General features: G+C 37.5%; 1 protein-coding gene across 4 annotated transcripts in view; it reads left to right on the forward strand.

The window, feature by feature from the left end:
* pde4d (phosphodiesterase 4D, cAMP-specific) overlaps positions 1-27,967 on the forward strand; it is a 242,955-nt gene that overhangs the window by 146,971 nt on the left and 68,017 nt on the right. The window contains exon 1 of one of the 4 annotated variants that reach the window (XM_042487566.2): positions 10,673-11,588. The exons of the other annotated variants lie outside the window; for them this stretch is intronic. Within the exon in view, the coding sequence (XP_042343500.1) occupies positions 11,500-11,588 (89 nt within the window). The 5' untranslated portion in view covers positions 10,673-11,499. Of the gene's footprint in view, positions 1-10,672; positions 11,589-27,967 lie in introns of those variants that run through there. 4 annotated transcript variants of the gene reach the window in all.

The raw sequence follows: 27,967 nt of genomic DNA on the forward strand, positions 1-27,967 counted from the left end.
TCAGTCAGACACCAGGGGGCGATGGAGATTGAATAACCTCACTTTGGGGGAGCTGTTATCTCATTCATCTTTATATACAGTGTATGGTCACAAAAAGCTGCTTGCATGAATAACCTATATGGTCGTTGATTGCTTGTTTGTTTTGGTTTTGGGTGAGGGCGACCTGCTTTCTTTGTCTCAACACTGTCAACATATAAACACAGGGAAATAAGGTCTCGGTCACAGGTTGAGAATTTATTCATAATGGTCTCAGCTCCAAAATGTGACAGGTGAATATCAGCATTGTAATCACAAGAGGACATTTTCCCTCTTCCGTTGCACAATAATCCATTATTTTATTAATTTGGCAGGCTTTTAAATCAATTGCACTTTAAACTTCATTACTCTACAGGCTTTTAAATGGAATCCATTTGGCTGAGGAAAAAATCTGTCTAAGGTGGGCTATCCACATGCAGGAATCTGTTTATGACTCTACAAGTTAGGGGAAGTAAATGAGGTAAAACTAACAACTTGATATAACTCAGGTCTTAGTGTTTTAAGAGCTCGTCATTCCCGTAATAGAGATACGACACATTTATATCTCCCATCTTGTTTCATCCTAGTGGTTTGTTGGACGTTTTGATGCGTCTGCCATCACACTGGCATCATAACATAATCAATACACAATATTACATTTGTGAAAAGAGCTGCTCTTCCCCTTTAATACTCGATGAGGCCTTGTAACCCAGCAGATGGCATTTTTTACTGTGTGTTTTTACTAGTTTTGTAAGTTTGGGGTTCACATTGCTCCTTTGCTAGTGTTTTAGCACTGTGCATGTTAACTAAAACACGAGCCCAATATGCAAGTATTTGGAAGGGCGTGTGCTGTTCTGTGTGACGGACTTTAGTGGTTTCCTCTACAGTTTGCAGACAGAATGTCACAGACTGAACCATTTTCAGGGCAAGATAATTTTACAGCCTGCAAGCCTCCTCCTAACCTGTAATTACTCGAACAGTTTAATGTCACACTAGTCCCCCACAATGCTCTTTCCTACGTTCTGTGCCCTCTTAATAATTTATGCCCTTTAATGGAATTTAGGCTAGTTAGAGAAAAAACATGGGGGAGAAAAGCTTTGCAATGAATTTCCATTACCCAGTTTTCCTCCCAAAAAGCCATTCACTCTTGTTCACTCAAAGAGTTTATTCAAGTTTATCTCAGCAGCTTGAACGAATATATTTGTCTTGTTCTCTTTCTTGTCATCTCTATGTCTTGTTTTAGCCATGCTGGCAGCATGTCTCTAGGGATAGCAATGTTAGCCTTTTTGTCCACCACTTTGGTCCAGACTGAAATAACAGCCTCTGGATTATTTTGTACAGGCACTCATTTTCCATCCGGATGAATTATAATCACTTTTGTAAAATTCTGACCAAATACCTGCAAAGGACATTCCTATTAGCCTCATCTGTTTTGTGGTAATTACCAACTGTTAGTATTCTAAGCACAGACTGTATAAACGAAATGGATGCAGCCACCGTGATGTCATCCGTTGGTTTGTGAACCCGTGTTTTGAAGTCTCGAGTTCAGCATTTTGGTCATCCCTATCTTGTATTTTTTTGGAGCTGGAAGTGAGCATACAATATTTGGATGAGAGGTTGTAGCTGTAGAGGAGTGAGGGGTGGATCTGACTAAGAACCCAAATGACCAAAATTCTCACAAAAAATTCGTCCAAAAATTACTGGTAAACATCATTAAATCTCCCCCAAATCCAAAAACAAAAGCACTAAGATTCGAATTTGTGATGTCATACGGTATAAAGTCTGAATCTGCTCCATAGACAGTGAATAGTGAAAGATGTTATAAATGTCACTGAGAGCAGCCAGGTGAAAGTTCTGATTATACAGGTACATTTTCCCTTTCAGAGTGATCAAATAAAGCTCCCATTCATTGTCTGTGGAGCAGCTCCAGTCTTTATACTTGATGACATCTTAAGCTTGACACTAACCTCTTTGATTTTAGGCTTTAAGAGAGGGTGGCTCACAAATACTGATTGAACTTCACTAGGCCATGGAAATAACATTGGAATTCTTAATTTAGGTGGTGTTACCCTTTAACTCTAAATGGGACTATTAATCACAAAATGAACATGCTGAATTATGAAGACTTGAAACTAGCTTGAGACCATAAGATCTTTTGGAAAATGATTATTTTGGTCATGAAAAAATGAAAAGTAGGATCATTTTCTCATAGACTTGAATATAATTAGACTTATTTTTTTCAGTCAGCCCCTGCTGGTCATTAAAAAAAAAAGCAGATTGAAGGCACTCACCTTTTTTCGATCCAAAGTTAACGCCCAACAAGCTTACTAAGATGATGGACTAAGTACAGCCGCACAGAGCTGCTATGACTGTAGACCCTTACTCTTGTGTACAAACCTGAAGATAAGAGAAGCCTTTCAAACCTGAATGCTGCATTCAGATGCCTTTCACAAGCATTTAAGACCTTTGACACCTTGTTTGATTTCTTTTGAAAAGATAGGAAAAGAGGCAATGAGCAATTTGGCAAGAAAAGTCCTCCAAATTGCAAAACCCTAGTAAAACATGACAAGGAGAGAGACAGAGAGAGAGAATTTACAAAAAATTTGGGAATAAATGTCCAAACTAAAACTATTTTTCATAATTCAGTTTCTTATTTGGGGTTTTTTCAGGTCATTACCTTATTTTTTCCTTCACATTTTTGTGGGCCAAGTCTCTTGAAATTTCCTTGTAACTAATTTCATGCTAATTTTTTTGGGGTCATTTCTTATTAAGTTGATCAATGCCTTTTTTTGTGATGTTAAAAGAAATCAGATTAATTTACTCAGTTTTCAAAGGGTTAATGTGAGCATGGAGGCTCAGGAGCCTCATGCAGATTAGTAATAAATCAGATACACTGCCTAAAATCAAACATTGATCAGGATCAAAGTAAATTTCTCCTTCATTGATTCAGTGTAACAGCAGACCGTCATTGCTCCCTGAGCCTACAGTAATTAGCGTATCACTGGGGGTCATCATTGGGTCATATCATCCCCCAGAGGAATCACTAATCACGCCTAAATAGACATTCAGTGCAACCAGTGCTGTGATTAAGGTTCAGACTAGTCAGCCAGTGCAGGGGGAGCCAGGCAAGTGCCTCGGCTGCAACAGTGACACAACGTTGGTGCAATGCAGGAGAAGTCTATTTTTGGAGGGGTTGAGCAACAGAGCTGACACCATGGCTGGGAACGGAGGTGCGGAGAGTATTGGGTGGTATGGATACAGATATTTATTTAAGTGGTAGGAGTGGGAGCAAACTGTAGATGTACAAAACAGGGCTAAGGAAATTGAGAAACAGGTAGCAGCAATAGTGGGGCCATGTATGACAACTGTATGCACTATTAGCATGCATGTATCTTTTTCAACACATCTGTGAACAATATGCATCTTGTCACTTTTCTACATCATTAACAACCTTAGCTTAGAGAAATGTCCTCGTTGCTCGGTGGTGGAGGTGAAAACCACAACAGATACAGATGGCAATTAGAGCCAAACAATTAATCACTTATAAATAATTACTGGTGTCCACCTGCAGAAACAAACATTGACTGAGCCAGCCAGTGCAATGAACAGCCCAGTCAATGCAAAGCAAGAGGACCACAATGAAAGTTATCTTTTAACTTCATTGTGTTATCCTCCATAATTTCAGTGAATATAAAATTGTTGCTGTGTATGACTTGTTCCATTTATGTATATTTTTGAAATGTCAAATCAAATTTCATTTTGAATTTGAGACAGATAAATCTGTTAGGGGTGGGATGAGCTTCATTTGATGGTCTGGGTTTAAACCTCCTACTGTGATTTGCAATGCAACATTAAATTGTTCCTATATCACTTTTTAGAGTCATCAAAGATTCTAAGAGTAGGATATATTTAAAAACAAAGAAACAGTAAATTCTTTAACAAGTAAAAACTAAGACAAATCAAATTAAGGATTTGCACTGAATTGAGGCCACTCAGGAATAAAACTGCCCCACTCGTATTTTTCCATATGTAATAGATAACATTACTGTATAAAAACAACGTGCGGTTTTCAGGGGGCAAAAAAGTAGTATCCTAAAGTTCACTTACTTTCTCATTTACCCACCTGGCTGCTCATCTTCTCGGAAAAGTAAAAGAAAGGATGACTCGTTGCTGAAGTTGTAAATCTGAACTGTTAATTAAAAACGAAGAATCTGTAATATGTGGCCCCTTCATGTTTATGGCTTGTGCAGACACACCTATGTAGTTTGTGACGTCAGTTGGCAAATACCAAAACCAGCAATAAATCCTGCAGCTCTGCAACTTTTAATTAGTGCTTGATTGAAAGCAGGTGCGTTGGAAGAGTCAACCAGCAACATATGTTGAAAAAAACACATGGAACAGTGGCTTTTACTGTGAGACAAATTCACAGTATATTGCCTGCCGCAGGTGATAAATAAACTAATTTTATTGGGTATTTCTAACAATTAAGATGTTTTGTTTTGTCTGCCAGTATCTTTGGCCTCTCTGCTCTCTGTTTATCACATGTGTGAACATGCCTCTGCAATTTGTGACGTCAAAGGGGAAATACCAAAGCCAGCAATAAATTCCTACATATACTACTAATGTTTACAACTAGCAAGATGATGTTTTTCCTGATCAGCAGTTCACCTTTTACACTAAACTGATGCTTTTTTAAAACTGTGATATATAAAGAGTGACAAATAAAGAGAACCTTTCACATAGACAGGTTTAATTTGATGTGTTTTTTTGTGAACTGCTCTCTGAAAAGAAATAGATTAAATGATAATTTCCCTTTATAAAACACCTGGTAAGGTTAGCCAGGTGAACACTTCACTAACACTCTTGTTAGTACGTTGTGTGTGGGACGGTTTCCAGACACAAATGACAGTATGAGTATATAACAGTGCAAGCAACGTGGCATTTGCAACATGTTCACTTTTGGCTTGTAAAAATAATAAATATGATGCTTTCTCTGTCAATGTTATGCGATAATATAGGTATCAGAGGAAAGAGCAGAGTTGATTGCACTGACTGTTAGTGAGACCCATCTTCACCAGATGGTGTTGTAGTAGCGATTGCCTCTGGTTTTGGACCATTGATATTTCAGTACGCTCCCATCTGTACCTGCTCCCTGAAAACAGCCTCATAAAGCAGTCAAAGCAGGAATCAGAGTTTACAATGGTTGTTTTTAACCGAATATCCATGATGCTTCTAACCACCACCATCTGATTAAGCGGATTTATAAACAAGGACAGATTTAGTGTCCTCTCTGCTGCATGGTGAAAGAAAAACACTAAACATTGTGGCATACCGTGTATTTGCCTTTGAATTTTGGCTTTATATGTCATGTTTACTTTTGTGGTGGCACGGTGGAGCAGAGGTTAGTACTGTCGCCTCACAGCAAGAAGGCTCCAAGTTTGAACCTGCTGGCTGGCAGGAGCTCTTCTATGTGGAGTTTGCATGTTCTCCCAGTGAGGGTGTGGGTTTTTCTGGGTGTTCCAGTTTCCTCCCACAGTCCAAAGAGATGCAAGTTAGGTTAACCCTTTGAAACCTGAGCAATTTGGCCCGATTTATGTCAAAAACATGGGAAGAAGGCAATGAGCAATTAAAGAAAAAAAAATTTGGAAGTAAAAAGCACAACTTAATTACCAGGATTTTTTTTTTTTTTTGGACAAAAAACAAAACAAGCATAACAAAACAAAATACAAACAAAAAACAAACATATCAATGACCTGGAAAAAGCTCTTAAAAATTATAATAATTCTGTAACATAATTTTGAATATATTATTCTGATTATTAGAAATATAGTTTTTCCCTATTTTTATTTTCCTTTTCCCACACAAGTTTTTACCTATTTTTTTTAAAGTAATTTTCCAAATATACAAATTTCTTCCAATTTGCTCAATGCCTTTTTCCCAATGTTTTTGACAGAAATTGCACTAATTTGGATTCAAAGGTTTCAATACTTGTAAAAGGCATGTGGAAGCAGCACAAGAAAAGTGATGTCGCTCCAGGTTTCAAAGGGTTAATTAGGAACTCTTAATTGGCGGTAGATGTGAGTGTGAGCTTAAATGGCTGTCTGAGGCCGTGTGTCAGCCCTGCGATAACCTGGCGACCTGTCCAGGGTGAACCGTGCCTCTTTCCTAATGTCAGCAACCCTTAACAGGATAAGTAGTTACGGCTAATGAATGAATGTTTACTTTTGTGAGAATCTATTCATGCATTTAAGAAAAATGAATAAATACCCATTTTTATGGCAGGTTGTTAGGAGAACATGCACACCATCAGTATAGTTAATAGCTGGAATCAAGTGTGACCACACTAAACACAGAGGCTCTGTGCTCTGAACCACTGTGAACCAAGACAGGAATAGTCGGTAACAAATACATATTTTCTGGACATATCATGTTGTCCTATGGCTCACTTTTCGCCAAGCTCTCTCCTTTGTTGTTCTGTCTCTGTACAGTGTTGCATTGAGTCATAGAGCTTCAAGACAGGGACAATTAGTTTGTCCTCTGTTTCAGACTCTATAATGTCAGGTAAATCTCAACCAGAGCACAACACTGATAGGCTTTCGTGACACAGCGGCATGCAAATTTATCGTACGAGTGGAAATTTTTTTTAACACAAATAGTGTAAATTTTGAGTGCTTATATCATTCGTGTTGCGTCATTTGTATCACCTGGTGTTAATTTGTGTCTGTTTACATCTTTACATTAATTTTGTATGTAATCGCACTGCGCAAAATGCTCCCTCGCCTCCCTTAATCTAACCTGAGTGCAGTCATTATATTGTTCTTGGAGTAAATGGTGAGTTACAGTATGTAAAGCTATGTATTTTAGGCATCAGATAAATCTTGGTCAAGTTTTATAATTTATATTAAAGAGCTTAAATCAAACACATACAGATAATCTTTACTTTGGTGACAGCTTGGTGCAATAATACTTGAAATACTTTTGTTTCCTCAATTTTCTGCATATTTTTCTAATAAATTAAGTCCCTCCCTATCTGCCTTAAAATCAAAGTGTCGAAAAAAATTCTCCACACTCCACAAGTGAGTAATTTTTTGGCACTTAAACATTCTTCACGTTCTACAAATGGCCCTTGAAGCCTCCATGTCCCCATTAGATGTGGGAATCTAATTACAAATATCTGATTTGAAGGGGGAATGAGTTAACCTTTGCTCAAATGCCACTGCATAACCATCTGTGAATGGCAAGTAGGAGGACTGGACCCAAGGCATTTCCACAGCGACACGCAGAGTGGCGGACATCTGGCCTACCTCAAAGGAACAAAACGTGCATAAGGGACGAAGGCCCAGATTTCCCTCAGGCTCTGGAGAGATATGCTTTCCTGTTTGAATGTAAAGTATCTGCGATTTTCAAATCAAAGTAATGATTGAGTCGCACCCATGTGAATTTAATTTTTTAATGTCACTTGGCTGCACAGTAGTCTTATTATGTGATTATGCATTAATTTGCAACACAGTTACATTGACTTTTGCGTTGCAAAGCTGACCTTACGTAGCTTTACAGGTTTTATGACCTGGCAAGTTGCATCATGTCTGTTTTGTTTTGCAAAACATCCAGAGCTAAAGCCGTCTGGTTGTTCAGCCTGCGTTCTTTGCACATCGATCTGCAGATAAATGAAGAAAAGTACTTTGCAAAATGTCAGTACACGTGAAATCGATATGTACTTGTTCCGCTTTGTAATCCAGCCTGTTTCTCCCTGATGCCCGGTCATACAGAGCCATGTCGGAGCGCTAATGTAATGGAAAAGGCCTGTGGATTCAAATATGATGAGATATTTTGATGGAAATACATTGTTCTGTGTACAAGCAGGGGTCAGAGATGGTGATGGGTTATCACTATACTTTATGACTGTAATATGTCAGGAGTTAGGTTCCTGTCAGGCGCATGTCATTGTTTCAAGGTTTCTGTGTCCCTGTAGCATGGATGCATTTGATCTTTGATTTCATCCTCATAAACTGAAATTGTTCTGTCACTAGCTGCAGTCTCACCCTCCGTCTTTTCTTTTCTGTGGTCCTGTGGCAAGTAAATTGACGAGAAAAGCCTCACAATTGCCTTTGCTGTTAAAAAGATGAAAGAATAAGCAAATAAGCAAGCAAAACTTTATTTATATAGCACATTTCAATCCAGTTGGAAGAGCAATGTGCTGCACCGAGTGCCAGGATAAAGTTGCAGGCACGAAATAAAGCCAGCAACAGACTATGAAAACTTGTGAAATCCATTGAAAATTAAAATAAAACCTCATAGAATAATAACTAAGATGAAGAATAAACCGATAAATAAAATATAAAGACGTGAGTCAGAACTGATTTTAAAAAAGTAAACATTAAATAAAATAGTAATACAAAAAGTAGACCAGTAAAAGACGATAATGCATATGAATTTAAAAAGAACTTAACCTTAAAAACCTGAGCGAATTTGCTTGATTCCTTTCAAAAACATGGGAAGAAAGCAAAGCCTTTTAAGCTTAGCCTTTTAAGAAGACATTTCCCCCAAATTAACAAAAATTAGTTAAAAAAAAGAAAGTCCAAGAAAATTTATTTAAAAATAGCAAAAGTAAAGTCAAAAACCAACAAGGAAATGGATGACCCGAAAAAGTGCTTAAAATAATTATGTTGTTTGTGTCTTTGTTTGTTTTTTTAACATAATTTGAATTCATATAATTCTAAATATATTTTTATGGACATCTTTATGTAGCTTTTTTTTAAACATATAAACACTTCTCTAAATTTTTTGCAAAGTTGCTCATTGCCTTTTCACAAATGTTTTGGAAAGAATTTTGCTTGCTCAGGGTCCAAAGGATTAGATACTTGTAAAAGGCATCCAAAATGCAGCACAAGAAAAGTCATGTCGATCCAAGTTTCAAAGGGTTAAAAAAGAACAAAATAATATTAACAGACCAATAAAAGATAATAATCAAGTAAAAGAAAGAGCGGACCTAAATCCAGTAAAAGAGCTGGCATGCTATTACATCCACTTCATCCCTCTACCCCACCTTTTTACTTCACCTGTTATTCTCTCCTTCGCTCTCATGCCCTCTCCTGCTTTCTATATTTATTTGAGTCTGCCTTAACACTTTTATTTTTTACCACTCACCTCCAGTCTCTCTCCCTCAGGTTGCTGGATGAGTCGTGACGGCTCACTGTTGAGTAGAGACAGCCCTGTTGGTAGAGCAGGGCCAGGAGCCCCTAAAGCACGGACTAAGATTATATAATACTGCATACATACTCACAGGGACGTACAGTGAATGTTCTATTATTAGAGAGCTGGCCCCGGTTTCGATTTGTACGCCAGATGTCTAAAATGATATTGTTTTAATAATAAACCTGAGAGACAGTCGGAAAGATAAAAACTGTTTTTTGTATGTGTACATAATGTATGACAGGTGCTTCGGTGCTTTCTAGCTGCTTTCTTGCTGCTTTCTTGCTAAACCCTATAAAGCCCCTTAAATTGAACATTTTGAACAACTGTCAAACTGCCCACATCCCCCCAGAGAACGGCATTTCTGTCTTTGTTTTCCAGCAAGTGGATTCCCCAACATTCAGCTTCACTCCACCCTATTCGAGAGTGGCTGTTGTGGCTGAAGGTGCAGGCTTACAGAGGCTGCGAGGTGGTTTGACTTTTTGGCAGGAGTTGAGAGGCTTCTGACGTGTGTGTTGGGCAGGATGTGTGTAAGAAGCAGTGCTGGATCCTGTTTTTCAGACCGCAGCAACTGGAGCTTCGCCACAGCTATGGCCCTTTAATGCAAAACACACACAGACACACACACACACAACCTTAGTGTGCTAACCCTGAAGCTCCTCTCATAACTTCCTTGCCAGCACCACTCGCACACAAACGTGCAAATTGATATGCGCACGCAAAGTCTATAAAAACACACACTGTTACGTAGACAGACACACACTCTGGATAACATTAATGAATTGTAGAACTGCTGCGATTTATCCTATCTTCATAATTGACTAGATATAAAAGACAGTACAGTGCCCCGGAGCCGCTGGTTTAAGAACAGAGGAATGCATTATACTGCAGTAAAGCCAATGACATCCTGTATAACAAGTTTCTTGAAACAAACATGCCTTGAGAGGCCCCCTGCATGCTTTAACAGTCACACACGCACAAACTATATGCCACACGCAGATACACACAGAGAAAAATACGATGGCATTTGTTGTGTGGTTTGAAATTTCATGGTTCACTGGCATGCATGCAGACACTAGAGACAGACAGAGGGTGTGCTTGGAGTCGCAAAAACAAAAAACAAAGTGACATGGCAACAGCAGTGCTTGCGTTGTCATGACGAAGAGGGGCTCTGATAGACACAAACGCTTAAGAAAAGAGAAGAAAAGTAGAGCGGAAAGTGGAATTAAGGGGAGGAAATGAGGGGAATTACTTCTGTCAACATTTTGTCCATGTTACTTAATACAGTAGAGTCTTTCCGTGTGAGTATGGGAACTCCTATGTGTATGCTAATTGTACATGTGCAGACGTGTTCCTCACTGAATGAAGAGGAGCAGCATGTGGTAAGAGGATCAATAGGTTTAGCTTACTGGATACTGAAGGAGCAGGCACACCTCTTCCGCAGGGTCAGGACATCCCACTGACTGGAGCAAGGAGGGAGGAGGAGGCAGAGAGAAGAGCGAGGCAGAGAGAAGGGGAGATACCGAAGAGGCACTTAACTTTTTTTTCTCTCCCCATTTCCTCCCTTCCTTTCCAGGGAGGTTGTGAAAGGGCAGAACAGAGAGGAAGACACAAAGTAAGAGAGACAAAGGGGGCAACGCTGAGAGGATGAAAGCCAATGTGAGTGTATGAGTGACTCTGTGTGTAACATGCTCTGTCATGCTGGTGTGACTACCGCTGCCTCTCCAACTGGCGTTGCTGGCTGTCAGGAAAAGGAATGTTTTCCAGAGGAATGAGTCCCTGAACCGGTTCACCATGTGGATGTGGGACAGTAATTTCCAAACCTTTGCCGGAAGAATCCCACGGAAAAAAGAGCAGCAGCCGGAGAGCTTAGCTGGGTGGCCACTGCACTGCTGAGACTCTCTCGCTGACAGACAAGAGTTCACACTGGGCTAAAGTCTGCCACCAGTTCATAGTTCTTTTTTTATTGTCCCATTTATTGGGATTTTTTATGTCTCCTCTGGAACTCAATGGATTTTATGGTGCTTTGTAGTTTGACTTTTTTTTAAGCTTTTTGCAGTGATGCACTAGGACCAAACCAGTGAGACTGGACGTTTAGAAGAGGCTCTTTACTGGGAGACTGGTCTGAATGGGTGCCTCACAGCAGTGGACTGCAGTATGGGACACTACGTATTGTACTGGTGCCTGTGGACACTGTGGGGCAGTGTCTGTAGATAGATAGCTAGATAGATAGAGGGGTCCAAAGGGTGAAAGGTTAACAGGAAGAGAGATCAGTCCTGAAGCAGCTTCGGTATGAAGCCTGGACATTGTCCAGGTGTTCCCAATGACAGGTCCATGATGCACCTCAGCCACTTTCCTTTCAGAAGGCACTCCTGGATATGGTGAGTAATGGAAGTGATGATGTGCTGTGTGTGTGCTTTTTACTGTCTTTCCATGGGTTTACAGCTGTTACTTTACTGTGTCCATAATGGAGTATGTGCACAAGTTCATTTAAAGTACATAATGTGAATTGGCGTGCAGATGCATTTGTGGGCGTGTGTTGTTTTTGTGGTATGGTTGCTCCCTTAAGGCTAGCCTAGCCTAGCCCAGCCCATGCTTTTTCCCAGCTCAGCTCAGATGTATTTAGGGAAATTTATTGTCAAATGGGCCAGACGTTTCCTGTCATTTTCTCCCACACTGAATGCCAAACTTGAAGAAGAAGTTGAGGGTTACAGTAGTCAGAAATAGCGAGCACACAGAGGTATTGTAACACGGAGATGGAGACTGCTTTCCAAACTAACTGGAAAAACATCTTGAAAAAAAGTGCTGTATTGTTGGGTTTCTCAGCTGCCTTGTTTTGATTAGTCATACTTAGGCAGCATGTCTTGTGGGGATAGTTGTCTTACAGCTACGTTATAAACTGGGAGGGACACAGAGGAGTTGATGATGTCATCACAGTGGGCTGCGGGGATATGAACAATGCTTTCCAACAAAGTTTTTTTTTTTTTCAGTGGTTTTAGTCCTTCATGCTAATCAAATGGTTGTGGGGTAGTTGTATGGCTGTCAGTCAGACCTGTTTTGTAACTATTCTTCCTTGGTGTTATTCTTTTCTGTGGTGTGACAGCACACATACAACACTTGCAACACTTGGCCACAGTCTTAACCACATTTTTTGTGTACTTTTCAGTCACAAACAGCCCAGGGCCTCTGGGTATTCTTTACGCTTTGTTTTAAAGCTAAGCACTGACATGCACACTGCATTTTATCCTCTGCTCTGTTGTTTCTCTCTCTTTACACTGGTGGATGATGTGTGCTAAGGCAGGAGGATATGGAAAGATGAGCTGAAGATCGGATGTCAATGCAATCTGCAGTATGTGGCACAGATTGTACTCATCAATAGCGGCCATTGATGCATCTGCTCATATTGCGGAGGATGAGATGTACCTGACAATGCACTTTAATAGGTTTAAGTGTTGAATTCAACATCAGACAATAAATTGCGTTGATATCTGACTTATAATAAATATAGAAAATATAGAATAAATAGAGGGCCATTTATAGACCTTTTAAGCAGAGACAGTTAAGGAGAGCTGTGGGGAACACAGAAGAATAGATTTAGACAAACAGATAAACTCTATACAGACGTCAAGGCACCTACAAAAACACACAAGAGTGTTCACCCAGCTTCTCAAACTTACTCATCTACGCACACATACACAAAAAGGAGGGCCGGCCTTTCCATCAGGAAGCATTGTCAAATATTTCTCGGTAATCCATTAACATATTGTAAACAGAAACACGGCTAAACATCCTTGTTCCTTTCCTCTCTACACACGCACACTGGTGGGGATTATCATTCACACACACACACACAGTCAGTCTGTATGAACATAAACTCAGACACAGATGGAGTTGACCATATTGTGGAAGGTTTAAATGAGTGAGCTTATAATCAGCAAGTCACTGTATATATGGCTATTTCGCCAATTTTCAGCCAACTTTGTAAAAAGCAATACCAGCCATCCGGGGAAGTTTTCATGTTGTTGCTCAAACTACTGGCATTACTTTCACATTTTTGTATTGTCCGCCACCTATGCAGCCACTGTGTACACAAAGAATATCGAAGTGGATCAAGAGACAAACCGGCCCCTCTTTCGCTTTCTGTCTCTTTAACTCAGATTAAAGTCCAATCAAACAATAAAACAGTGCTGATTGAATTTAAACCAAGATTTCTCACCTAAATTGTTTTCAGGAACAGGTTTTATCTCACCATTTAACTGTAATACAGGGTTCCCACGCTCATGAAAATCCTGGCATAGTCATAGAATGTCACAGTCTTATTTTCCAGGCCTGAAAAAGGCATGGAATTAGTAGAAACCATTGAAAGTTTTTGTGTGAAATGAAGGTAATTGTTACAGTTAGTTTTCTGTGGATAACCTCTTATTACATAATGTAACAAACAGAACAGACTATTTGACATTGGAAAAAGTTGCTGGCTTGTTTTCATACAATAATTAACATTTGGAGCAAAGTACAGTTCTGTTCTTGCAATATGTTGTGAATGGTCATTAAATTGTTTATGGGTCCTTGAAAAGTCATGGAGAAATTCAAGAAAATGTGTGGGAATACTGGTAATACGAGTTTGTTTGTTACCAGCCAACCGCCATTGTGTCCAAGTTCGCGTTATGTCCCTACCAGTGGGAGCATTTATCGGTCCGGTGTGGCGCAGTGGATTCTGGTAGTTGTAGGTTTTTTACCTCTTGAGCAAAACAGATTGTCAAAGACCTTATTCTCTGTTTTCTCTGGTCATGTGGCACCAAATTCAAAAGTATCACTTTATTTGCTTTCCACATGCCATAATTGAAATTCCTAAGGTTCATAATCGTAGATGCTATCACAAACATCAAAGCAGCAGTGAGAAAAAGAGCAACCGAGAGAAATCATGTTCTTCATAACACTCATTGGATTTTGATACAGTCATTTCTTGTTGCTGTAATTGCTTCATTAATTTGAGTCAAATCTGACTCAGATGTAATTCACAGTCTGCTGGAATGTTTTGTGTTGCTGAATCCGATGGATGTAGCAAATCCAGTGACAGTGTTGCGACAACAATTCAGGGCTGTCATGGTTGTCAGAGTGGAGCATTAGTCTCTGAAAATGGGAGATGGGCCTGTCAGACTCCATTTAAACCTCAGGCAGGGATTTCTTTTTCTAATTCTCTACACAGTCAAGCTATGCACCACCGCAGTGTATGGGAGTGTATATGAGGAGCTTTCAGGGGGATCTGTATTATTCATTGTACCTTGATAATGGACCAGTTTCCTTCTTTCTGTGCCAGACCTATGGTTTGCAAGCAAAGTAGCACTGAGAGAATAGAGCTTATGAAGCTTACACAAAAATGTTGAGTAGGGAAGCCATGGTGAGGAGATTTTCCCATTGGCTGATAGACTTGTGACTACACCGGTGTTACAGATTACATTTGACATTTTACAAGAAAAGATAGTGGTTGATGACTCTCAATATCTAAAGAGCACTTCTTAAATATTAGATTTGAAAATTCCCCGTAAAAAAGTACAGAAACAGTTGGTGCTTTTCTTTTTTATTAACTTGCCAATTTTTTTTTTTTTTTTTTTTTTCTCTTTTGGGCTGTGGCTCGGGCTCAGTGGTGGCTCTCTGTTCTTTCGCTTTCTCTTCTCTCAAGGGCTGCACTCTTGGTGTAAGGATAACTGCTTCTTACTCTATCATCTGTTTTGTCTCCTGTTTCTGAGGACCCATGAATTTTGCTTTGCACAGAAGGTCCTGACCTGCTTCTGGCGGCACTGTGTGCTGTGACTCTTCTATTTCTGCTGCTGTACAGAGCAGACACTTTCATCTTGTAATTACAGTGTCTGTCGTCCAACTAAGTATTAATTACATTCCTAGTATTCTACAAATTAGAGTTGTTTTGTGTGATGAACATAGGGCTGATTCATGAAAAATCAACTGAATTGGTTTTATGTCCGGAGTTCCTGGAGATTCGAATCATCAGTCAAAGACGCCTCAGTCGACTGACATTGTCGTTGACAGTCATTTCTTGTTGTTATTGTTGTTTTTCCGGGTCAGTGTGCTGTGCAGTGTACTTCTGGGGACATTCTGGCTAGCAGATTTTGCTGTGGAGTGAGTACTCTTGACTTTCAGCTGCTCTTTGGTACAAGCAACTGTGGATAAGATGCAGTGGCAGAGAGAAGAGAAGGAAGAGACACTGCAAGGCTATGAGATAACATGAACCTCTCCCTTATGCTTAGAAATGGTAAATTTACAGCACACAGTAGCGTAAAATGACACAGTCTCTGGCTTTTGTATAATTTCTAGTGTTTGCAAAAAATGTTGCACATTTGCAGTCTGTCATTAGCATCATTTTTACTTGTTTACTGTATAACATGAATACCATTGTCAACTTTATTCATGTTTTCAAAATAACATTAATACTACTGCCACACTAAAAGTCCTGCTTAGCCCTATTCAAACTTAAAAACGTTTTATGGAAAGACAAAAAACAAATTGTTTAATATTCATATTAAACAGCAAATTCTCATGTAACTGACATAACTCTGATTTGGCTACAGCCCTTGTATCCAGGCCATTGCCCATATTATGTTTTCTAAAATACAGAATTTCTAAAACCAAATTGATAATACAAGAAAAGTGTTTTTCATGGCATTTGGAGCAGGCAGTCAGCGCAATCAAAATATTGACTGAAGTATAAGAGAGCATGCTAGTGCGAGCTTGATGTTATGAAAAGCAAGGTAAGAAGTATGGCGTTTGACTGAATGTTCACTCCTGTGCAGAGCTGCTTCTGCGCCTGTACATCACAGCCTGCAAGCAGCTCTGCCCAAAGTGCCTTATGGCTGAACCAAATCTGGACACCTGCAACCAAATGTGTTAGAGAGAAAGGTTGTCTTAACATGTATGAGTTATGCAGTGATATAGACTTTGGTGCGTATGGAAACCTTTATGGTTGTCTTATTATAGTTTCCACAGTGAAAAAACAAGGCTGCAGAGATGCTGTGAAAATTTGAGTGTATAACTTTTTCTACTAATTTTTGGTGCTTATCTATAAAAGAGAGTACAGAATATTGAAGAAACAATAACATAATATCATTCATTCTGTAAATGAAGGGATATAATATGAGTGTAGATATACTTCCTTTATTGGCAGAGATGTATTACAGTGTAACTGCCCAGCCACAATGCTTTCCTAGGGCTGGCTTGGGCTGGAAAAGTATGGACTTTTTATAAGAAAAATGTGTAGGAACCATATATTTTTTATACAAGCAAAAAAAAGAAAAGCAAACAACATTTAGGGCGAGTAATGTAATCAGTGTATTCCCATTCAGTGTGTACCTTTGCTAACACAGTCTACCATGGTAAGCCTAATATCCATCTGGATACTGAGTCACAAAAAATAAATGCATTTATGTCTAAAATATGCATTCACACATACACTCACACTTACACGACCACACAAATGTATTATTTATTTGGGCGCATCATACATGCATCTCACTCAGAAAGGTTTTGAGGCCATAGAGGAACTTTAATGGCAAATGCTCTCTCTCTGTCTGTCTCTGTCTCTCTGTCTCTCTCTCTCTCTCTCTGTCTGTCTCTCTCTCTCTGCATTACTGCATTATCGGTTTATTGTTACAGTCAGCATCTTTTATCACTGTGCTTCTGCTCTGCATACATTAACTGTTAATGTACGGAGACTCTCAGGAGTGATGTAATAATTTTCATGCTTTTTTCATCCTACATCTTTAAAATGTTGCCTTCAGCACCACAGTGAATAAACCAAGATATATGATTGTCTAAACTGAATTCAGCACTAACCAGAAAGGAAATGAGAAGTGTGTGTAGTAATCCAATTAAGTGAATCCAGTGCCTCAGAGACCAGGGGAAGAGGATAGACTAGGCTATATTTAGAAAACTGGGATTGGAAATGCATTGATGCATCACTTTTTCTCCCCCTCCCTCCTAAATATTGGAGGGTGAGAAGTCAGTGGATATAAGATTGTTTTAATAAGTAATTTTGGTTATTTTTCCCAGATTTTTAAAATAAGGTGTTAAAGGACATCAAGTTTTATATTTGCAACCAGCCCTCTTCCTCTCTCTTGGTGGCTCCGAGGGTGGCTACCTCCGACGTACCACATTTTGTCAGAACGATAACAAGACACAAGGCGTTGTTATCTCATTTCTTTGAGGCTTTCTCCCACTGCACATTGTCATTGATTGTAGCGCTGCTGGGTCAATCTCAGCCAAACTTTAGATTACTTTCTATCACTCTTAGTTACTTGTTGGGACTGAGGCAGAGCTTTTGAATTGGGCTTTCTGTAGACAGCAGAGACCTGCTGTCAGTTTTGGGGAGACAGAGTCATCAGTCATTGTTGTCCCAGAGGACCACCAGTAGAGTGTGTGTGTGTGTGTGTGTGTGTGCACTCGCGCATATATATAACAGGGAACATACTCATCGTTACACAGTCACCAACAGGGAACGCAAACAGGGACATTTTTAAGTCCCCACTTGGACATGCTCTAAATCATCATAAAATCATGTGTTATGGCCTCTGGTGAAATTTTCTGATTTTGCCAAGAGGGGACCAAAGTGTGTGTGTGTTTATATCCATATTCAGAGCTCTCCCTCCTGGTTGGAGCTGGTATTTGAACGACCCATTCACACATCGCCGCTTTTAACACTCTCCCCAGCAGCCTTTCAGACTGCAGATGGGCCGTTAAACAGGCTTTAGTAATGTTAATGTGGGTGACATGAAGGCCACAGAATGTAAATGTCAAATATGATACAAATAGCATGATAAGTTAATAAAGACACCAGTCTCCTGAAACGTGATTTGTTATTAGTCTTTGCATTAAAATTCAAGGCTTGGCTTTAGGTGATTTCATAAGTTTTAAGCTCTATACTGTATTAAAATAAAGGGCTACCCAGAAGGCAGGAGAGAAATCAGTATTTTAGAGCCTTAAAAAAAGCAAGAAAACTATAATCCAAGCAGAATAAACCTTTACATAAAATGATCAGCAGTAAGATTTTTTCTTTTTAGGTTTAATTATGTAAAATGATGTAACATCAGACCTTGACTAGACCTTTAAAGTTGTTCAGTCCCTGAGTGACATTTTCACGGCACTTGAATGTCAATCAGTTTTTCAATATACTTCAATATACACTCTCAGTCTGTACTATAGAAATGTAATTTGTTTGTACATTATAGAAAACATGTCCAAACATAGGATAATGCAACATGAGTCCACTGTTGGCTGGTACATAATGACAATTAGTTCCCTCTTGGATAGCATGGCATGGGACGCTCACACCATGTAAAGAATAAATAAAATGAGATAGATAAGACTTACACAAAAGAATCTCACCTAAATAATTCAAAAATTGTATGATTACAATGACTGTGACATTATTATAACTAATATTTATAACAAACTATAAAGTTTCTCAGTTTTAGATGGCTAACCATCTAGCTTGACACTGTTTTATTAAAACTTCCAGAGGTCAAGGAAATATTTTAAAATCTAAAGAAAGGAGAAATAACTATAACAACAATAATAATAATAATAATAATAATGGTAGGAAGAAAATGTGGAGAGAAAATACCAGCAAGATCTTTACTAATTTTAATGAATTGCTTAAATTAGTTTATTATCAGAATTTAACAACCTGAGATTAGTCAATCCTCCAAAACTCCCTTTGAGTTTTTAGATGACTAGAAGCACTAGATTTCTGTCAATCTTACAATGTACATATGTTTTGTTCTCTATAATCACAGGAATGCATTTTATTTGCTGATCTACTCTACAGGGCAAAGAGGTCCCACACTTGTAGTATAAAGCAACAGGGTCCACAGTTGGCTGGTACAATTGACACAAGCACTTGTAAATATATCTAAACCAAATCATGTAATTTTTTTGCTTCTAAAAGGATCTGTAAGTATGTATATGTAACTGAATATAAAGGCTCAGCCAGATGTCTTTACCATTTTATAGCTTGACACTGTGTTTAAGGCTACCCCAGTCCATTCTCATTGTTAACTTCAAATACATACATACCTGCATCAATCTGGATCATGGCAGGATGATGTGAGATGAGAACATAGGGACAGAGCCAGCGGCATTGTTATTATACGTCAGTAGACAGCCAGACAGCACGAGGCACATCTGCATACATCTTGCGTGGCTAGCATCACTTGAGAATATGGATGGATGTACTCAAAACTTCCATTTAACAGTTTTTACAAGCAAAAAAAATACCATGCAAGTTTTAGGTTTTATTTTTGAGGATTTAAAGTTTTTTTCTATTGGGAAAAGAATATTAAACAAAATGTTATTATTTTTTTTAAAAAAGGAATAAAGTTTCATCATCATTGAATGATGCCTTTTTCAGAGCCAATATTTTGCATAAAATGAAGCAAATAATTTAAAAATAGCTTTGCTGGTCCAAAGTCTCTCTTTGTAAACATCAGAGCCACTCAGAAATACTTAGAGGGCAACTGAGGAACTGATGATTAGTTGGGCAGACGCAGTGAAAATCAGATTTAACCGGTTTAAATAGTTAAGAATTCTGTATAGTTGCAGTGATTTGACAAAATTGTGCAGGGTCTCCCAGAATTCACAGGAATCAGCTGAATTTGGGGCATTTATTGTTATGGTTGAAATCAATGTATGTGTGCCCATCTATAGGAATCCATTTTATTTGTCGCCCACATTACAGAGGTACACTTGAGTTGTATAAAGTGACATGAGTCCACTGTTGGCTGGTATATAATGACACTTCAGTTCCATCTTAGATATATAGTATAGAGTGACATTCCCATTTCAACATGGATAAAATGACAAAGAATAGGAAAAAAAAAAGTTAGATGCATTATTGTTCAAAGAAAATAATCTTACAAAATGTAATAATAAAATTATTTATTTTTTAGAAATTGGAGATAGAAATATCATTTTAGTTTTTCAACATTGCTTTTTGAATCGTGCACCTGAATAAGTTTTGAGTTGCTGTTTAAGAGTGTTCTTTACCTTGTGTTGGAAACACATTGACAACCATCATGATATAAATGACTAGAGCAATCTTTAATGGTATTTATAATATGGGAGGTTTTGTGAGCAATCAGTTTGTCCTCAGTTACAGGGATAATCAGTTAGAGGAATGATTAACCTCTGAACTCTGTTCAACTGCTGAGATGAACTATTTCAAATTTATAGGTTTTTGGCTGTACTTTTGGCTGTACTTTAACTTTAAATTCTAAAAAAGGAAAGTCAGTCCACACGCTTGTCTCTTCTGTACAAATGACACTTTTGTTTGTTTTGTTTTGTTTATATTTTCTCCAATGTTTTAAATTAATCTTAAATCTGCATTAGACAGACAAAATTGTATATATACATTACTAGATCTCAAGAAAAAACCAAAACAACTACAACTACTAAACAACAAAGAAATATAAAACAGCCAACAATACAAAAACTGCAGAACTAGGATCAAAATAGGATTCACCAAGTAAAATAAAAAAACAAACGCTGAGGGATTGATTGTCTATTGTGTACCACCTTTAAAGTCTTCTTGTTGTAGAGAGGGAACTGAGAGTTTTTAAATGGGTGTACTGGCATGCAAAAATTACCAGCACATTTATGGATTAGGTCTTTAACAGAGGCTGACTACTCATTTTGTATTGGATTAAATGATTTTGCCATTCTCTGTGTGCATGCTGCAGTGACCAGAGGGACTTATTATTATTCAACACAGTTTTGGTTTATATGAAGAATTTCAAATTCTTAAAGGGTTTTAGTTTATGATGTAAGCATTAAACAATCCTCCACATTGACTGGAGTGGAGTGTCCAGCACCCATGTGCCTTTAAGGTTACCTCTGATGAGTGACTTGGAGAGGGTGAGGGGTCACGTGGTGCAGCTCTGTGCCAGGCCTTGATTCTCTGCAGTGTGTTGGTTTTGTTGTTGACGATGGTCATAGGCCATTCCACATATTAAGCCTAATTTATATTAGCTAGAATGTTACATCCAACTCTGACTGCCTGAGACATGGGTCTGTCCCTGTCCTGGTTAAGCATAAGTGGCACACAGTGCTTATTTTAGCTGGTACAACATCTCTGGATTATTGGGAAGAACATCCTAAAAGTTTACAGATTGGGCATATAATTCTCCACCAAATTCTAATTAGCTTGAATACTGATACAAAAAGTTGTACTTTTTTTACTGGATAGTTAAATTATTTGAACATATTTAATCTAATACATGATTTATGATATTTGTGATGTTACATAGTTTATTGTGCCAAGTTAACATTTAATTGTTCTAATCATATATAAAAGGTTTGGCTCAACTATAGGATAAAACAAAACTAAAGAGTAAGAGTGATCGTCTGATCATCATGTTAAACATATTCAGAAACAGAAATAAAATGTCAGAATGCAACATTGAGCCAAAGAAAAAACATGGTGGATTATTGTGTTTTGTAACATAGGTTTTGTTATTGATTTGTAATGTTGAATTTATAGTCTCATTTTCACCTCCTGAACCCTTTTCATTTGAGCTGCAGTGATATAAATTTTAAAAGGTTTGGTCATAAATCAGTTTGAACTTATATATGAAAATAAATAGTTTTCTAACCTATAAAAAACATTTAATGGGAGCAAACATGTATAGCTTAACACAAGCGCTGAGAAACAAAGCATTTTAAGTGACTGTAAGATTTAAAACAGCAAATGCAACTTTAAATGGCCTCCCCAAATAAATATGTCAAGATCCACTACATGGTATTTTTTAACAGTTTAACAATATACCATCAGTAGTGTATCAGTGTCATCAGCCGCATCATCAGTAGTTGCACTATTTATTAGTTATCGTAGTATTGACAAAAGTGAAATTAACAGTCTGTTAACAGCCAGCTTAGGAAAGATGATATTGACATGTAAAACCAGCACATTTATGGAGCGAATGCATCCCCAAAGGAGGTTAAATATTCATTTGTTTGTGAAAAATTGTTGTTCATCTCTCTAAGATGTTAAACATTTGATTCAGTGGTGCTCTGCATTATTAAGTAAGCAATCATATGGTGTTATAGATATATTGTTAGATTTATGAGCCTTCAGTTGATGAAGTTGACAAAAATATGTGTAATTTCTTCTACACTGAAGAGGTGGAGGACCAGCACCCATATGATTCTCAGATCCTAACTTTGAATGTTGAACAGTGGAGACTGCTGCCACTGAGAAGTGAGTGACCTGCAGTGAGTGAGGGTTTGACTCTGTGCAAGTCAGTCTGTGAAAATCTGTCAGGCCTTGATTCCCTGCAGTGCGGGGATGGTTTCTTCTAGCTGATTTATGGTCGTTAGCACATGACACATTGAGCTGAGGGGTTGCTAACTTCTCATATCCAAGATGCTGTATCTGATTTAGACTGACTGGCTGAAACGTATTATTCCCCCATCCTGGGTTTAACAAGTAGCACACACTGCTTATCTTGGTTAGTACAACATCCCTGGATTATTGGGAAAAACACCCTGAAATTGTACGGAGTAGGCATGCAATTCTCCACTTTAATTCCCATTTTAAATACTGGGGTTTTTTTTTCAAAACTTGTACTATTATGGATATTTAAGTAGTTGAACATATTCAGTCACCTAATGATTACATCTGTTATTTCATGACATACCATTTTGATGTTGCACAGGTTATTGCCTCAAGTTTACATTTCATTATTCTAATTATAATAAAAGTTTCTGTTTTAACTAAAGAGGTAAAACAATACTACAGAATTAGATACTCTGTAAAGCATCTACAAACATTATTTAGATAGTTAAAATGTTGTCAATGGTTATTGATTGTATGGAGTAAAACTAATTTGGCCCTTTTAAATGTTTTATAGGTGAGCTACATAAAGAGTACATGTTTGTGTCCTGATTGTGTGATTATCATTTTAAACACATATATGAACAGAAAGTCAATGTTGACATGCAACTTTGAGCCAAAGATAAATGTAGTGGGTTATTGTTGTAACCTATTAAAAAAATTTAATGAAGTACAGCGTGTATGTATACTTTAAAAGTGCTTAGAAAGACATTATTTATTAAGTGACTCAAAAGATTTAAATAGCAACTGCAACTTTATAATGGTCTTCCAAATAGTATTTCAAGATCTGCTACATGGTATTTGTTAACAGTTTAACAGTTTATTACCATTAGCAGTTGCAACTTTATAGAAACCATCCAAACAATGTTTATAAACAGTTTTCAAACCAACTATTAATAGTTAACAAAGTGTTATAAATATTTGGTCTATCTATCCAAGAGATATTTATATTGTATAATTTACTTTTTTTGTTTTTTCATTGGTTATCAAGGAGTATTGACAAAAGTATAATTAACAGTCAGTTAACAAATTATTAATGATGCCTATAATACAGTATTGCCAGCTTCAGAAAGATGATACCCTATTAACGTAAAATTATCACATTTATGGAGTAAGATGCATCCCTAAAAGAGGCCGAGTATTCATATGTGTGGAAAAAAATGTTATTCATCTCTGTATGATCTATGTACATTTGATTCAGTGGCTTTGTGCATTCTTTAGAAAGCAATCTATCTTTATTACATTCACACACAGTTTTATAGATATATTTTTATATTTACTTGGCCTTCAGTTGATGAAGTGGACAAAATATGTAATTTCTTCTACACTGAAGAGGTGGAGTGACCAGCACCCATATGATTCTCAGATCCTAACTTTGAGTGTTGAACAGTGGAGACTGCTGCCACTGAGAAGTGAGTGACCTGCAGTGGGTGAGGGGTTTGATTCTCTGCAAGTCAGCCTGTGAAAATCTGTCAGGCCTTGATTCCCTGCAGTGCGGGGGATGGTTTCTTCTAGCTGACGATGGTCGTTATGGGCGTGAGGACATTACACATTGGGCTTCAGGGTTGCTTACTTCTCATATCCTAGATGTTGTATCTGACTGAAATATGGCTTTTCCTCTCTTCCTGTGTTAAACAAGTGGATGTTGTAAAGATAATGTTAAACTGTAAAGAGTAGAAATACAAGCAGAATTCCACATTTGTCGTCAATTGCACAATTGACTACAAGCTATTCAAAAAGGAGTTAAACATGTTTTTCACATGAAGAAACATCTGCTGGGAAGTGACATAATAACCACATGTATGTAATATCACTGAAATAATTGAAAGGTAATTATTTATTGCTGGCCTCTAAAGCAGTAGGGCATCTTGGCTCTCAGTGGCTCTGTTTGTCTGAATTTTTAACGCAATGCCATCAGAAACACATTAACATTAGTTAAACTTTAAGTGCTAAAGAGTTGTTTCAGTTGACAACACTGGAATGTAAACACCTGTAAAGCTGAGTGTCAATGTAAACTTATTTTAGCAACTTACATGCCTTCATGCACACTCTCTGTGTGCCGTGAAAGTGACAATGCTGTATACCAGCCCTGTATTTGCCAACTAATTCTACAACTCTATGTGTTACCAACTATAGTTATCAAAACAACCAAAAAATAGATATAACAATAATAAAACTTAGTTCTGGTTACAGTAATAAACCTCTTTGAATGGGGTCAACAGAAGATAACTAGTGAAGGCCCATTCATAGATGTGTATCCTGCTGTGATGGTTTTGAGATGAGGTGTTGGTGGCTCATCACCATTTCAATGCCCATCAAAACACTAACATACCAGTTAAACTTTAAGTGCTAAAGAAAGGTTTTAGTTCACAATACTGGAATTTAAAGTCCTGTAAAGCTGAGTGTCATTGTGAACTTATCAGATATTATATTATTTATTATGTGCCTTTCACTCATGCACACTCTTTTGTGCACTGTGACAATGCTGCATGCCAGTGTGTGTGTAGTATATGTTATAGACTGTAGTCATTAAAAAACAAACATCTTTGAATGGGGTCTAGATTAGATAATGCTAAATACACTTACAAACACAGGTGTTTCATCCATCACTAAAAACTATTCATTTTGAACACAATGGAACACATTACAAAAACAAGAGATATTTGGTGTTCAAATCCATTACCTATCATAATAGCATGAAAAGATTCAGAGAACCTTGAGAAATACATATAAAAGAGACAAGGCTAAAACCAAAATGAATGGCCATGACCTTTGACCCATAAAGCTGCACTGCATTAAATACCAACATGACTGAAGGATATCACAAAATGAGCTTGGGGACACTAAAACCACTGACAGTGGACACAGTTTATCACTGTATCTATAAATGCAAATTAAGACTTAACTATGCAAAGTGAAAGCCAGATATCAACAAAATCCAGAAACACTGCCAACTTCCCTGGACCTGAGCTCATCTGTCACGTCACAGTGAATATTAAGACAAGTTATAATTGTGTTCACATTATAGCCTTTATTTTAAAAAGCTACAATGGCAACATTTCTGGTGCCAATTTACTAAACAATGAGAAGCTTTACTGAATAGATACATTTTGTATTAGATATTTTCTCTTTACAAATGCACCTTTCTATTTCTTCTTTTCATTAATCTATGGTGGAGTGTGAATATCACTCTGTCCTATCCAAAAGGGAACTTGTGTCATTATGTACCAGCCAACTTGGGACCATTCATGACTTATTCTATATGTGTGGCCCTTTTTTTCTGTAATGTTGATCAACAAAGAAAATGCATTCTTATGCATATAAATTGAAAAGCAGCACATACATTGTAAAAGAGATCCTGTGCTTGTAATAACTCTTAATGGGAATTTCCAGTAAAAGTCTGATAATAAATCTATTTTTATGATTAATCAGCAAATACTGTTGCTGACCTTTATATCGCTTTTGGTCCTTTCTGGGAAACCCTTAATTGTAAAGGTGAACATCTAAAGTAGGAATTCCAGTATGTTTTTCCATGGCCAAGGGATCAGCCAGTATGTGATATCTCTGATCTAGACACTAGAGAAAGAAGTCTCTGGCACTTTACAATGTCATGAAGTATAAAGTCTGAGCTGCTCCTTCTGCTCATCGAGAGCCTAATTTTGGGGACCAACAGAATGTTTTGTTCCCTTAAACCCAAATGAACTTATTATATTGGTGTTGTCAGTTCTGTAACAGAAAATGTTCCCATATACTTATAACATTGTTCTGGCTGTTCTCAGTGTCATCTAGAAAATCTTTCACAATTTCATATCAATGGAGCAACTCTACACTTTATATCACATGACATCACAAGCACTAAGTTTTTGGATATGGGGCAGGTTGCCCATGTTTACTAATGTTTTTAGACTGCCTTAGATCATAGAAATAATATGTATGTATTTTAGAAATGTGGCATAATTTCCCATTAATACGACAGTATCAACAAGCCATAAAAAAGGTTAAGCCAGCCACTAAAGTTGAGCCTTTATATTCTGTTACACAAACATACTAACAAATCATATTTGAAGAAGAAATGTAACATTATTCAGATGAGATTTTTTTCAAGTATTATTAAATATGTTTGTATGTGCTTACATGGTTGAGTGTGAAACGCTATCATATCAGAAGGAACTTTGTGACATTATGTACCAGCCAACAGTGGACTCATGTCATTATATCCTACTCAAGGGGTGGACCTTCTTCTGTAATGTGCACCAACAAACAAGTTGCATTTCTTTTAAGTACAGACTGAGAACACAAGTATATTGAAAACTTGATTGACATTCACTACTTGTGAAAACTGGTCAGGTAAGTATTTTGGAAATTGAACAATTTTAAAGGTCAAGTCAAAGTTTGATGTTACATAATTTTAATTTAAAACTCCTTTTTTAGTTTTCTTTCAAAAGGAAATGGAGTGTGGACATTTTTTTTTCTTTTTAGAGTGCAAAGTTCAAAGAGTACAAACAGAAGTCGACTTCTATGAAGGCCCATTCATAGATGTGTATCCTGTTGTGATGGTTTTGAGATGATGAGTTGTGGTGGCTCATCACCATTTCAATGCCCATCAAAAACACTAACATACCAGTTAAACTTTAAGTGCTAAAGAAAAGTTTCAGTTTACAATACTGGAAATGTAAAAGTCCTGTAAAGCTGAGTGTCATTGTGAACTTATCGAACATTTATTATGTGCCTTTCATCACGCACTCTCTGTGCACTGTGACAATGCTGCACATGCCAGTGTGTAGTATGTGTTACAGACTGTAGTCATTAAAAAAAACAACATCTTTGAATGTAATTAGATTAGATAATGCTAAATATACACTAACAAACACAGGTGTTTCATCCATCACTGAAAAACTATTGTGAACACAAGGAATACATTACAAAACAAGATATTTTGTCGTTCAAATCCATTAACTATCTGCCATAATAGCATGAAAAGATTTGGAGAACTTTGAAATCTCTTGCATAAAAGGGACAAGGCTAAAACCAAAAATGAATGGCCATGACCTTTTACCCATAAAGCTGCACTGCATTAAATACCAACATGATATCACAAAATGAGCTTGGGGACACTGAAAACCACTGACAGTGAACACAGTTCATCACTGCATCTATAAAATGCAATTTAAGACTCTACTATGCTAGTGAAAGCCAGATTCAACAAAATCCAGAAATACTGACTTCTCTGGACCTGAGCTCATCTGTCATGTCACAGTTTGATTTCTTTTCTTTCTTTGAAGCAAACAGCTTTAAGGTCTAGTCACAGACTTGTGTTAAATCATTTTATAGTGATTAATTAATTAAAATAATATATTATTTATT

This window comes from Plectropomus leopardus, chromosome 4 (assembly GCF_026936395.1).
Source record: "Plectropomus leopardus strain MGB_pleo_1.0 chromosome 4, ASM2693639v1, whole genome shotgun sequence".
NCBI lineage: Eukaryota > Metazoa > Chordata > Actinopteri > Perciformes > Serranidae > Plectropomus > Plectropomus leopardus.